At 49.8% G+C, this 12,888-nt stretch overlaps 1 protein-coding gene across 1 annotated transcript in view; it reads right to left on the bottom strand.

Annotated features, from left to right (window-relative positions):
* The window catches only part of SETX (senataxin), a 58,684-nt gene that overhangs the window by 4,465 nt on the left and 41,331 nt on the right, over window positions 1-12,888 (bottom strand). The window contains exons 16-21 of the mRNA XM_029921052.1: window positions 10,377-10,448; window positions 8,491-8,640; window positions 7,386-7,493; window positions 3,859-4,046; window positions 2,789-2,881; window positions 909-1,075 (exon numbers count right to left, since the gene is read on the bottom strand). Coding sequence (XP_029776912.1) covers window positions 909-1,075; window positions 2,789-2,881; window positions 3,859-4,046; window positions 7,386-7,493; window positions 8,491-8,640; window positions 10,377-10,448 — 778 coding nt within the window. The remainder of the gene's footprint in view (window positions 1-908; window positions 1,076-2,788; window positions 2,882-3,858; window positions 4,047-7,385; window positions 7,494-8,490; window positions 8,641-10,376; window positions 10,449-12,888) is intronic.

Here is a 12,888-nt window from a genome sequence, read left to right as displayed (position 1 = left end):
GTAGGTCACACAGATTGCTGTATGTTGAACCAACCTTGCATTCCTGAGATAATCCCACTATGATCTTCATGTATAATCCTTTTAATATGCGGCTGAATTCAGTTCCCATTATTTTGTTGAGGATTTTTACATCCATATTCATAAGGGATACTGGCCTGTAGTTTCTCTCTTCTTGTAATGTTTTCCATGGCTCTGGTAGTACAGTAATATTGGCCTCATAAAATGAGTTAGAAAGTCTTCCCTCCTCTTCTATTTTTTTCTTTCTTTTTTTTTGGAAGAGCCTGAGAAGGATTGGTGTGAATTCCTACTGTTTGGTAGAATTCACCAATGAAGCCTGGTCCTGGGTTTTTCTTTGTTGGAAAGTGTTTGATCACTAACTCCATCTCTTTTTACAGTTTTGTTCAAATTCTCTATTTTTTCTAGAGCCAATTTTGGTAAGCTTGTGTGTTTTTAGATTAAGAAATTTTTGAGTTAATGCATTTCCAATAATTAATCTCTAATTTTATTGTTGAGGTAAGGAGGAGACAAAAACACAATTTTCACCCTGTACATAAAGGCATGAAAAGGGTTAAATACTATATCCCACGTGAAAGGGTTACTTCATGAATCTTACTAGAGTTACAGTTCAGATGAACAAGTCATGGAACTAAAGGAAAAGGCCTGGAGGGTTCTCAGTCGGTTCCACGGCCGGCTATGGTGGTGAGGACATTCCCAGCGGCAGGACGCACTGTGTCCACGGCTGGGAGTGTGAGTGTCCCCGACCCAGCGTGACCCACGCAAGCCCTGGAGTCTCCTGCTGCCTAACCACGGCCTGAGACCATTCCCCAGAGGTAGGTTTCCTTTTATCCCCTTTCTTCTTTTTAATTCAACCGAACACCTGGAAATATCTGTAAAAATATAGATGCCTCACCCTTTTCTATCAAACTCCTTGTCCAAATCCTTCTGAATCATCGTCTTCTGAGCCTTGTAATGGGTTATTATGCCAATGTTCCGGAAAGTAACATCCTTTTTTTTGTCTTTAATAAGTTTAATTATTTCCATTACCAGTTTTATTTCTTGAACATTTATATATGAGCTAAATAAGATGAAAAAAACAAAACAAAACACATCAAAACTAATAGCAGTCCAACTGCCAGCTTCAGTCCCACTTTGTTTTCTGCTAAGTGAAGAGCAGGCACATAGCTTTGACCTCTGCTCAGTCACCAGTGGCTCCGAGAGGCTGTTACAATGACCATTAATTAACAAGGCGCGCCTGGAGAACACAACCACCCAGTGAAACAGGAAGTGGTGAGGAAGAGGAGCGTGAAGTCACCCGAAGCCTCACTACTCCCCGATCTCTTCATCTGTCAAAACAGGGACAGCAACAGTAAGAACGGAAGTACCGACAGCAATGAAGACAGGAACAGTAAGGAGCTAACACTGAGAATTTACTGTCTGGGGGTGCCTTGGTGGCTAGGTCGGTGGGGCATCTGACTCTTGGTTTCAGCTCCGGGCATGATCCCCAGGGTCATGGGATGGGTCCTGAGCTGAACTCTGCGCTGACAGCACAGAAACTGCTTGGGATTCTCCCCCTCGCTCCCCCTCCCCGACTGTCTCTCTCAAAATTAATAAACTAAAAAAAAACTGTCGGTCTTGCGCACACTGAGACCAAGGCCTTATGGATGGCTGTCTTCCTTCACTCCCAGCACTGGCTGGACGGAGCTTGCACACGTGGCCGGGGACCGCCTGCCACACCGACTGAACAGGACGCAGCCACACAGGTGAACGACAGAGTCCAGGAGCAGGCTCGAGTCTGCACTGGCCTCCCCCTGCACTCCCAGCGCTCCTCCCAAACTACATGCACCCCTTCACTCCTGTTCCAGGAACAGCTGCACTGCGCCTGAGGCCACCCGGAAGTCTCACTTCAAGGGCCTTTAATCCCCATGCTCTTAACTTCTGGATTCCCTCTGCGGAAAACCCAGCCAGCCGGCCTTCTCTTCCATCTCTGAAGTCCTCCGCTTCCTGGGTCACCCCTCAGGCCAGCATTCCTCTGTGACCTTCACCCCCATGACGCTGATGGCCAACTGCCTCTCTGTATCTCTAACTTCTTCACTGAATGTCCCCTCCTGCCTCCTCGGTGGCTTACTACCTAATTCTCACTGAGGCTGTCACCTTCTCCACGGTGCTCTCGGTGACACAGAGGGGGAGTTTCTATTTCTCCTCACTTCTTGACAGGACCTGTGCTGAGGGACGCAGCCTCCAGGCTGTTGCCCTCTATCTCCTCACAGCGAGCCCTGACTCCTTTGAGGTTTTTACTGCTTACCCGTCACCAATCCTTCCTGTCACTCACGGACCACTTGGAACGTGTTCCTTTACTCACAACCCCGCACCTGAGGTATCGACCACCCTCTGTCTCCCACCTTAATCCAAGGGATCTATACTTTCCTCACACCACTTAACCCGACTGGACTCATTAATCGCCTTGGTGGTCACCCAGTTACGTCTGCCTCTCGTCTTTGACCCCAGCAGCCACGCACCGGGGCCAAGTGGGTCTTACTGAGGTGCGCACCATCACAGGGATTACGGTCCCCATTAAAGACTTAAGAAGAACTACAAGGCTGAGATGTATAGAAAAAGACATTGAGGATTTATGATAAAAAGGAGCCGCTAGAAGCCTAGGTACGCAAGAATGGCTGTGCCCTGACACTAGGCAGCGACATGGACTGCAAGTGTTTTCAATGTAAATATGAACAGAAACAACATAACAAGCCGGGGGCCGTCACTGGGGGTTCGTGTGAGGGGAACATACTCATTGTCCCGTCTTTCTGAACCGTCTCCGACATCAAACACGAGGTAAGGCTGAAATGGCCAGTCTGATGAGCACCGATTGGTTTCAGTCAGTCTACGAAAAAGCAGCCACCATTCAGAACACACGTTATGAGAAAACATTTTTCGTTATCATTACTATTGTTTCTCAGGGAGGAAGCTGGGGATAAGACAAGCTTATCAGAACATGTTGTAGCAAAAGGTAAAACGCAGATTTTATTTCTGTTCTTGGCGAGGGAGGGCGGTCCACATGCTTACGGACACCCACGACTGGACAACACTCACGGGACAGGGAGTGAAAACGGTAAGCCACAGAACACACACGGCCTCTGACTCACAATGGTTCAACTTACAATTTTCCGACTTTGCTACGGGGCAAAAGCAACACGTTTCAGTGGAAACCCTACTTGGAATTGTTAAGCTGGGGGCCAGCCCTGGGTCGGCAACCTGCGGGAAGCTCCTCTGAGGAGATGCTGGGCAGCAGCGGGCCTCGGGTCCCGGGCAGCTCCATGGCCTTGAGGGCGACCTCCCCTACGCTGAGAGCTGCTGTGCCTGTCACTTTCGGTGCCGTATTTAGTACGCTACACGAGATAGCCGACGCTTTATTGTAAAACAGGCTTTGTGTTACACAGCTGTGCCCAGCTGTAGGCTAAAGTAGGCGCCCTGAGCACGGTCAAGCAGGCTGGGCTAGCGAGGATGTTTGGTAGGGCAGGTTAGGTGTATTAAATGCATTCTTGACTTACGATATGTTTATTGGGACATAACTCCATCATAAGTCAATGACCTGTACTAGGTACAGTATGGTGTGATTCCCGCCCCCCCACCAAAATGTAAAAAGCGGAGTCGGGGGCGCCTGGGTGGCTCAGTCGGTTAAGCACCTGGCTCTTGATTTTGGCTCAGTCGTGATCTCACGGTTCATTGGACTGAGCCCCACATTGCATTCTATGCTCACAGCGCTGAGCCTGCTTGGGATTCTCTCTCTCCCTCGTGTCCTTCACCCGTGCTCTCTCTTCTCCCCACAGGGAAACTTGAAAAGGAATGAACGGAACTCACCTGTTTGTTTTCAAGCTTCTGTTATAAACGTAATTGGAGGGGAAGAGACATATGTCCGGGTGCATCCTGTACTGGACCGTGAGCTGCACGACAGGCAGCCTGCCGATCACGTTGTGCTCCACGCTGTCCTCCAGCAGCTTGCAGAAGCGAGCCATCATTGACTGGTCGTAGCCATATTCCTGTGCCTTCTGAAAGCAAGGAAACTATACTTTTCCCACCGTCACAGAGACGATGACTGGCGCGAACACGCACGTGGCGAGGGTTAGGTGGTGTAAGATGACCAACAACCAAGGATTCAGAGGAAGGACGTTTCTGACTCCAGCCCTTGAAAAGCCACGTAGCTTGGTTATAAAAGTTTATTTAGAAAACCCACATACTGCTTAGGAAAAGAATGTGACCTTGTAAATGGCCACAAACTGAAGCTATTTTGCTGTAAACAGAGGTCACCAGAAAGGACCAGTAAGAAAAGAAAGAATTGTAACACAGATTTTAACAATTATTTCTAGGGTACTCTCCCATAAACGGAAATGCTGACTGTCATTGTAACAAGCCTTTCAAAGACCAATTTCTCCATCCATTCATCCGTCCATCCAATACACACCGAGCTACTACTGCTGGGGTGCCAAGACTGCTAAGGTAGATTAGATCAAGCATCACAGAACCGACATTCCAGAAGACTGACAACTGACAGTAATTACTAGGTTGATTTCATCAACCCATTACTGGGGTACAACCTGAAAAATCAGTGACCTAAAAGACAAATGAAGAGAACGGCCTTAATGTTATCATAGTCGAACCCTGGGGTCCACTTTTCAATGTCAACATCACACAGATAAGTACTGTGTCTTAAATAACCTAGATGCAAATGTACTCTGAAGAATGCACTGGACAGTGAAGATGGAAACTTCCCACAGGATGCTGACGACACAGCATTGAAGATACGTGTGCAAAGTTCACGATTATGAGAGTGGGGGAAAAGGCCTTACTTCCTAAATCATAGACTATTTCTGTATATGATTTTAAATAGGTTTATATAACTTAATATTAGCAGACATTCAACAATTTTATCTACATCCCCAGAATCTTCTCTCTTCACCAGCTGGTCAAAACCTCGTTTGGAGGGGCGCCTGGGTGGCCCAGTCAGTTTAGCGTCCAACTTTGGCTCAGGTCACAATCTCACAGTCCATGGGTTTGAGCCCCGCATCTGGCTCTGCGCTGACAGCTCAGAGCCTGGAGCCTTTCTCAGATTCTGTGTCTCCCTCTCTCTCTGCCCCTCCTCCACTCACATTCCATCTCCCTCTCTCTCTCTCTCTCTCTCTCTCTCTCTCTCTCTCAAAAGCAAATAAACATTAAAAAAAAACAAACAAATAAAAACCCTCATTTTGAATCTTCTCTCTGGAGAAAAAGAAAAAGGTAGTACTTCCATACTTGCAAAAAAAACAAAAACAAAACCAAAAAAAATGGAGTCTGTCCTACAGAATGACATGGTTTTCTATGTTCTGACAAGGAAGGCTAATCCTGATCTCTTTACGGACCGGAAAAAAGAGATTTTGGGGCACTGAATGCTTCTGCCCCCTTTACAGCAAACCCTATGTCTATGCAACCATACGCAAACCACATGGCCAGCTGACATACCGTATTTTAGCGACTTATTTACTGTCACCCCCTAGATGCAAGCTCTGTAACGCAAGCAGGGACTTTTGTGTTTTCTTCAGTCTTTACACCAGCACCTAAAACAGTGCCTGAATCGGGCTGCACTCAGTAAGACATTGATGGAAAATGGTGAATAAACACAAATACGCCACAAAATCTGTTAAAATACCAAACTGTTCACAACGGTTTTCCTCAAATCTAGGTGGATCGAAAGGCATTTTGAGAAAATTAACTTTGTAATTATTTTCTAAATTTTTCTCAAGAAGGCTGTGTTATTTTGGCAACAACGGCAAAAAGCCCAAACAGATTTTTCTCATTTCTGTCACTTTTATCAGTCACCAAAGTAGGCAATAAAATTGGGGCCCATCAAGAATTTAAATCAGTATCTTTGTGAAATAATGTGTTAATTCGAAAGAAATGCAATACAACGGGGCTCCTGGGTGGCTCAGTTGGTTAAGCAACCAACCCCTGATTTCAGCTCAGGTCCCGATCTCAGGGTTCCTGAGTTCGAGCCTGCCCCCCCGCCCCCCATCAGGCCCTGTGCTGACAGTGCAGAGGCGGCTTGGGGTCTTCTCTCCCCCTTTCCCTTGCTTGTGCTCTCTCTTGTTCTCAAAATAAACAAACTTTACAATAGAAGAAATGCAATCCAGAGTTGGCTCTCCATTATTCTCCACAAACAAGATCCCTGTCAGCGATTCCCTACGGACACTGGTGTTCACTCAGAGACAGGTGTGAAGGCGCACGTGTGCTCAGGTGTGAGTGAGCTGCACTAGCATCCTGAATGATCCCGAAGTCAAACACAGGAATGACAACAAAACCCACACTTTCTCTCCACAACTGCACACACACGCTTGCAAAGTGTCTGTTCCCTGGGGTTGTACTCTAGATTTGTACGAATAATCTATGTATCAGGGAAAGACACAACTAGTGTCAAATTCAAAGCCACAGTCTACACCTAATTCAGGTTACTGAAAACATTTATTAAACCCCAACTCTGTGGGCATTTCTAGGAGCCCTCTTTGGTGAGGTGACCGTAGAGATGGTGAACCGCAGCTGAGGTGCTGGTCCTTCCCACAAGTGGGGTTCAGAGCCCCCTTCTCTCTTCCTGACACTGCACTTTCAGAGGCTGGGAGAGACACATTTTCTTTTTTTTTTTTGCACCACAGAACACAGAATTCTAAAACTGGAAGTGTACTCTAAAAGTACATTGAAAGTACTCTTTGTAATGTTTCCCTCTAATTTGCATACATTTAAATATAAATCAAGAGGTTGGACAACTTCTTTTAAAATTTTTCTGGTATTATAGTTTTGGTGTTTATGTTACACCATAACATGGATCAGACACAGCCCTTAAGAGTTGCACACTGGGGGCGCCTGGGGGGCTCAGTCGGTTAAATGTCTGACTTCGGTTCAGGTCATGATCTCACAGCTCGATCTCACAGCTCCTGGGTTCCAGCCCTGCATCAGGCTCTGTGCTGACAGCTCGAAGCCTGGAGCCTGCTTCTGATTCTGCGTCTCCCCCTCTCTCTGTTCCTCCCCCAATTGCTCTCGCTCTCTCTCAAAAATAAAATAAAGATTAACAAAAAATTAAAAATAAAAAAGACAGCTGCACACTGCCTTTCGCAGAGAAAAAGCCCGATGCACACGGAACCCGGGTCTTTCTCATCCCCTGGTCATGCTCCCGCTGCATGGGTCACGCGAGCACAGAAGCACAATTAGGAACAGAGGGACATTTTCACAGACTTTTCCTATGAAAATTCAAACAGTGGTTCTCTCTTCACAGCCATTCCCTACTCTTCCCTCCAAATAGGAGATGACAATCCAAGAAAGAACCGCCCCCATGTTAAAGCAGCATCAACATGAAACAGACTCACCATGGAAATGACCGTGGGGGGGAGCTGTTTGGGGTCTCCAACCAGGATCAGCTTGTTGCAACGATGAATGAGTGGAGTAAGGGTCTCAACCTCGCACGACTGCCCGGCCTTGGTAAGAAAGCACAGAACGAGGAGGGGTTCTTACTCATCTCCGCGGGTTCTTTATTCCCGGACAGTTTATCAAGTTCACACGAGTTGGAACACTCAGAAAAGTACACACTCTCTCCTTCTGCACTCGATATCAAAAACTGGAATTCCTGAGTATACGCTTGCAATTGAGCGTCTTTTTTTTTTTTTTAAATAATACGATAAATTGAGAAAAACAAAGGCTATTTTTGTGGTTAGAAAATAAAACCGTAAGGACAGACACAGACACTCCAAACAATCAAGCAGAAAAACCATCGCACACGCATTGAGGCTGGCGCCGCTCAGGTACCAGAGCCACCAGGAACGCAGCCGCGAGCCAGGGGGCCACGTGACGCCCCGGCTCTGTGTTCTGTGCTCTCGCTGGGCATGTGACCGAGGGAAGTGCTTGGCGGCGTGTCCCCCTCTCCCTGCCACGCCCCCCTCCCTTGCTCCTAGCAGGCCTTGTCATCTGCTAGACTCCAGCTGCTCCTCTCTTCGATGACCCCTTCCGCAAGCATGTTATCCCCTCCCCGGTCCCGCAGATCCCCTGCAGCTCGTCTTCCACGTCTTCCGTCTCCTGGCTCTACGCTCTGGTCCCCACCAAACGTTTGCTCCACGAACGAACCGTGAGTAAAGGGCGTTAGCCGAAAACCCCGTGGCTCGGAGCTGCCCAGAGTTACATTAACACCGCTTCAAACGGGAACCCGAGCCATTCCAGGCAGAAACGAGATGCTCCTTGGGAAGGATCTGCTGGGACCAGTCAGGCATCCTTCCGACCAGAATCCCAATTCTGGAAACGCCACGTCAGCCCGTGGGGGGCCGTCAGCAGCACATGTCAACACCAGAGACCGCACACCCACGACAGCAGGTAAAAGCCAGGCATGCGGAGTCCGTTCACTCCCGGACTCAGCAGCAGCGCAGCGCCCCACCCCCCGAGCTCAGTCAGCGTGTCGCCAGCGCAAGCCATCCGGCCACGGACCTCATCGACGATGACGCAGCTGAAGGGGACGCCCCCCTGCCCGCGGAACGCGGACTCGAGCAGCAAACCGCCGCTCGTGCTCAGCGTGCAGCAGATGACGTGGGACTCCAGGATGATGATGCTCTGTGTCTTCTGTGGGCGGCCTTGGACCTACGGCGACAGGGCAGGGTTAACCTGTATTCAGCTTATGTAAACCCTCGATGATGGCAGGCCTACGTTCACTGTAAAACATCCACCATTTCGCATGTGACAAAAATATTTAGTGAGTCCTGAGGGGGAGCCTCACATCTAGAAAACAACAGAAACGTTCACGGTGATCAGAAACCGCCAGAGAGAACCCACAGAACCCGATACAAGCACATCAGGGAAAACTTCTTTAGGCTTGATTTGGTCAAAGCACATCACCACCCCCACAGCAGATGTACGTGGGCAGGTATCAGAATGCACGGAGATGGTGGTGACGCAATTTTCTGAGTTAAACTGGGGTCAGAACTCAGCTAGAATATACATTTTTCTGTCACTTGTTAGGTATGTATGATCCTGTTCCTTCTTTCGCGAAGGCCTGTGGCCACAGTGACGCCCGTGACAGTGCGGGGCACTCTGCCTGTGCAGTGACGATGACCACCCGGTCTGCCTGTCGCACAGGCCCCGGGACAGAGCCGGACCATGAACGACACCCCACCACACGTGCTGTTCAGTGTGCAAGCTAATAAAGCAGGGCTCTTAGCACCGATCCGCTCATCCCTGGACGTGTGATTTGCTCAGCCACGGACTTGAACTCCCAAGGCACGCGTGTAAGCTTCAGGGGGCGGCAGCCATGGCCCTCGGGGTGCACGTGAAGGCACTGTCACCTTCACACACCTCTCCTCCCGGCCACGTACTGAGGAACGCTGCCAAGTGCAACTAATTCAGTGACCCAGAGAACCAAGTGGGGAGCAGTAAAACCCACAAAACAAACAAGTGTATTTGTTGAGCTATGGACGGAAGGCTGAAAATATACTCAAGAGAAAAATCTCAGCTTAGAAATACTAATAACGTTACCAGCTGCAGTGACCTGCTCTCCCTGGCCCCCGCTGGTTGTTTAGGGCTGGAATCTGGGGAGGACACAGGTCTGGCTCACCCTGGCTTTGATCAATCTAAATGTTGCTGATTTTAAAAAGATTTTATTTTCAAGTCATCCCTACACCCTACGTGGGGCTCAAACTCATGGCCTCAGATCAAGAATCACATGCTCTACTGACGGCGCCAGCCAGGTGCCCCCTGGTGTTTTTATATCCAAAGAATACTGGGGGGAAAGCTACACACTCTAACAGGAGCCTTATGGTCAAAAACAAATACAACAAGTTTATGCTCCAGCCAAGAACTGCAGAACACGTGCTGGTGCTCTCTCGTGCCAAATCCCCGGCCACCGCCACTCTACATGAATCCAGACAGAAGACTTCCCCTTCTTTTCCTTTTCTTCTCTGGCATCCCTGGGTGGGCACGAATCTTCTTTTTTAATAAGGAAAACACTCACATCTACTTTCGCTAACTCTTCGTCTGATGATAATTATCATAATCGACTTTGCAGTGGAGGGAGAGAGAAAAGCGCCTAATGAGGTTTTTTTAACACCTACCCGACCTAGAAAAGGAGAAGACAATTTACCATCACCTTTCTTAGAAGTCTCAGGTGACAATAAGAATTATTAGGCAAAAAAAAAAAAAAAAAGGTAAATGTACATGTAATTGAACCATTTTCTCTACTTTCATATTTAAAAAAACTTTTCAAATAAACAAAGTTTTAAATGTAACTGAGAGAAGCCCATCGGTTATGTGAAATAATTTATAATAAAAACAGAGGAAGAAAGGAGGAAAACTCTGGAAAATGCTGTAGGTGAACCACTTACCTCTTTAATTTTAGAAGCTAGTTCCTGCCTCTCTTTTGAAACTTTTGCAATTTTTTCATCTAATTCTTGCCTCTGGAAAAAATTAAAATGCAACCATTAAAATTAAACTGAGTGCTTTAAAAATGCCTTCCGGCCAGCTGCCTCACCTCGCAGATGACACTGTAACCTGGTCACCCCGTCTGCCCTCTCTTTACCAGCAGTCCTGACCCCCCAGGCTGCGCCCAGCTGCCCCGCGGGACTGGAGCCTCACAGCCGCTCTGTCCACCCTGCACCTGCAGAGACCTTTCCCTCACACCGGGTGCTCATGTGAGCACAGGCCCCGGGGAGAGAGGGGCAGCCAGAGTGACAGCAGGTGGCAGCTCCGACAGGACGTACCGGGCGGCCCTGGTGACCAGCGCCTGCACACCTTACCCACCCCCACACAGCTTCTCCCTGCTCTTCTGGTCCGAGTGGACTGACCCAGCCCCAGCCCAGGACCCCCAAAGCACCCCACCCACAGGCCCTAACAAAGGCATGCGCCCCAGGTCCTGCCTCTCTGCCTGCACTCTATCTGTCTGCCTCCTTGTGTGGCCCCTCAAGGTGCGATGCGTACTTCCTCCAGAACCCGTGCGAGGTCAATGTCTCTGCGTCACTTTCTCTGTGGTCCCCAAGCTCCACTGCAGTGTTAAGTTGACAAACCCTTAACAAGGCACAGGACTCCGTTCTGTCCGGCGTGTCCCCTGGGCGCTGGGTCTGCCCCGGGGCTCTCCACCCCCTGATCTCGGGGTGGTTCAGACAGGTTCTCAAGCCCATCCCAGCCGTCCCTCGAGCTACAGTGACGGCACAGAACACAGGCCTGGTGAACGATGGCCCCCGTGCCCTTACCAACAGGGAGCAGATCTGCCTGGACATCCAGGGACTGACAGACGCCTTCCATGGCATCGATGCCCAGAGAGCGGAAAGCGACCCTTTCTCTTCCTACGGGTTTTCTAAGCTGGGGCGGTGGTGCCCAGAGATGCCGGCATTTGTCTTCTCCAAGATAAGAAACATCTGACACACAGAAACACAAATCGAGGGGGAGGAGGAGACACGACATCAGCCGAGCCTCTGGACCCAGCCTCGCGGAGCCAGAGCTCCCAGGCACGAGAGTCGGTGAATTCCCCCTTTTGTCTAACTTGGGTATCTTTAACTTGCAACTGAAAGATACCTAATAAATTCCTACAGCCTTAGCATACGGCAGGCAACCGCAAACCACAGCATGTGGGCCAAATTCAACCCACCATCTGTTTTTGTAAATGAAGTTTCACCGGGACGCAGCCGCGCCCCTCCGTGTCAGTACCGCCCATCACTGCTTCCGCTCGACAGCCACAGCGCGCAGCAGCTGCCACAGAGGCCGCCCAGCCGGCCAAGTCCAAGTTATTTTCTGCTTTTACTGTTTAGAAAACGTCTGTTCCCTGATACAGGCACACTGCTTTTGTATACGTCTTCACACACGAATTCTGCGCTTCCGCGAATACCAGAATGGGATCGAGTCCTCCTCACTAGCTCACATACCCATCAGCAATTAGAAAGTCAGGAATCCAGAAATGCTGCGAGGCTCCTGAGGGAGGAGCCAAGATGGCGGAGAGGAAGGGAGCTCTGTAAACCTCCTCTGCCCCATCGATCGAACTGAGAAGGACATTACTCTCATCTGCAAGAGCGGAAGGAGAAAATACGGACTCCAGAAGGAAGAGAACCTGAAGGATACCTGAGTGAGTGAGTGCGAACTGGGGAGGTTGGAAAATGGGCCAGCCCAAGACGGGCAGGGTAGGCGGGAGCCCCAGCTCAACGTGGGGCAAGCGCGCGGAGCCCGAGAGACAAAGGGAAGAGATAGAGAGACTGAACACACTCATAGTACTGTCTCTGGGGAAGAGGTAAAGAACGCTTAACCGCGCTTGGAGAGAGAAGCTCACTCCATAGATAACTGCTGGGTAGCCTAAATCCCGAACCCAGGTGGCGCAAGGGACGGAACAGCTTCCAGCCCAGCGCCATCTTGGTGAGGAGTCGGCGACCGCTGCAGTGGCGGTGTCAGGGGTGCTCACTTCGACCTCGGTTTTGGGAGTGGGAGCACACACCTCATTTCCATGGCGCATCTCACCCCCAGCATTGGCCGCGCAAACGCTGAATCCCGGGTGCCAAAAGGGAAAAAATAGCCCCCACCTCCACGCGATCCCGGCAGAGTTGGTGGTGGTGGAGACCTGGGTGCGCGCGCGCAGGCTGCAGGAGCTCCCAGCTCATTTCCAGCAGCTCCCGGCGCCGCCTCCGGCAACAGCTACGCCCTCATTCCTCCCCCAACACTAACACCATCCCCGCTGGGGGTTGGGTCTGTGAAGGTCCACACGCACTTCCCCTCCTGCGACGCATCTCGCCTCAGGCAGGGGCAGCCGAAACCCCAGCCTGGGCCAAGACAAACCCATTCCTCCCCCTAAGAAGCCAGCAACCAAAACAAAAACATCTCTTCTGTGGTAGCATAAAAAGTGCATGGACTGGAACT

The sequence above is a fragment of the Suricata suricatta genome, chromosome 13 (assembly GCF_006229205.1).
Source record: "Suricata suricatta isolate VVHF042 chromosome 13, meerkat_22Aug2017_6uvM2_HiC, whole genome shotgun sequence".
Classification (NCBI taxonomy): domain Eukaryota; kingdom Metazoa; phylum Chordata; class Mammalia; order Carnivora; family Herpestidae; genus Suricata; species Suricata suricatta.
This window is presented reverse-complemented; position numbering and strand designations above follow the sequence as displayed.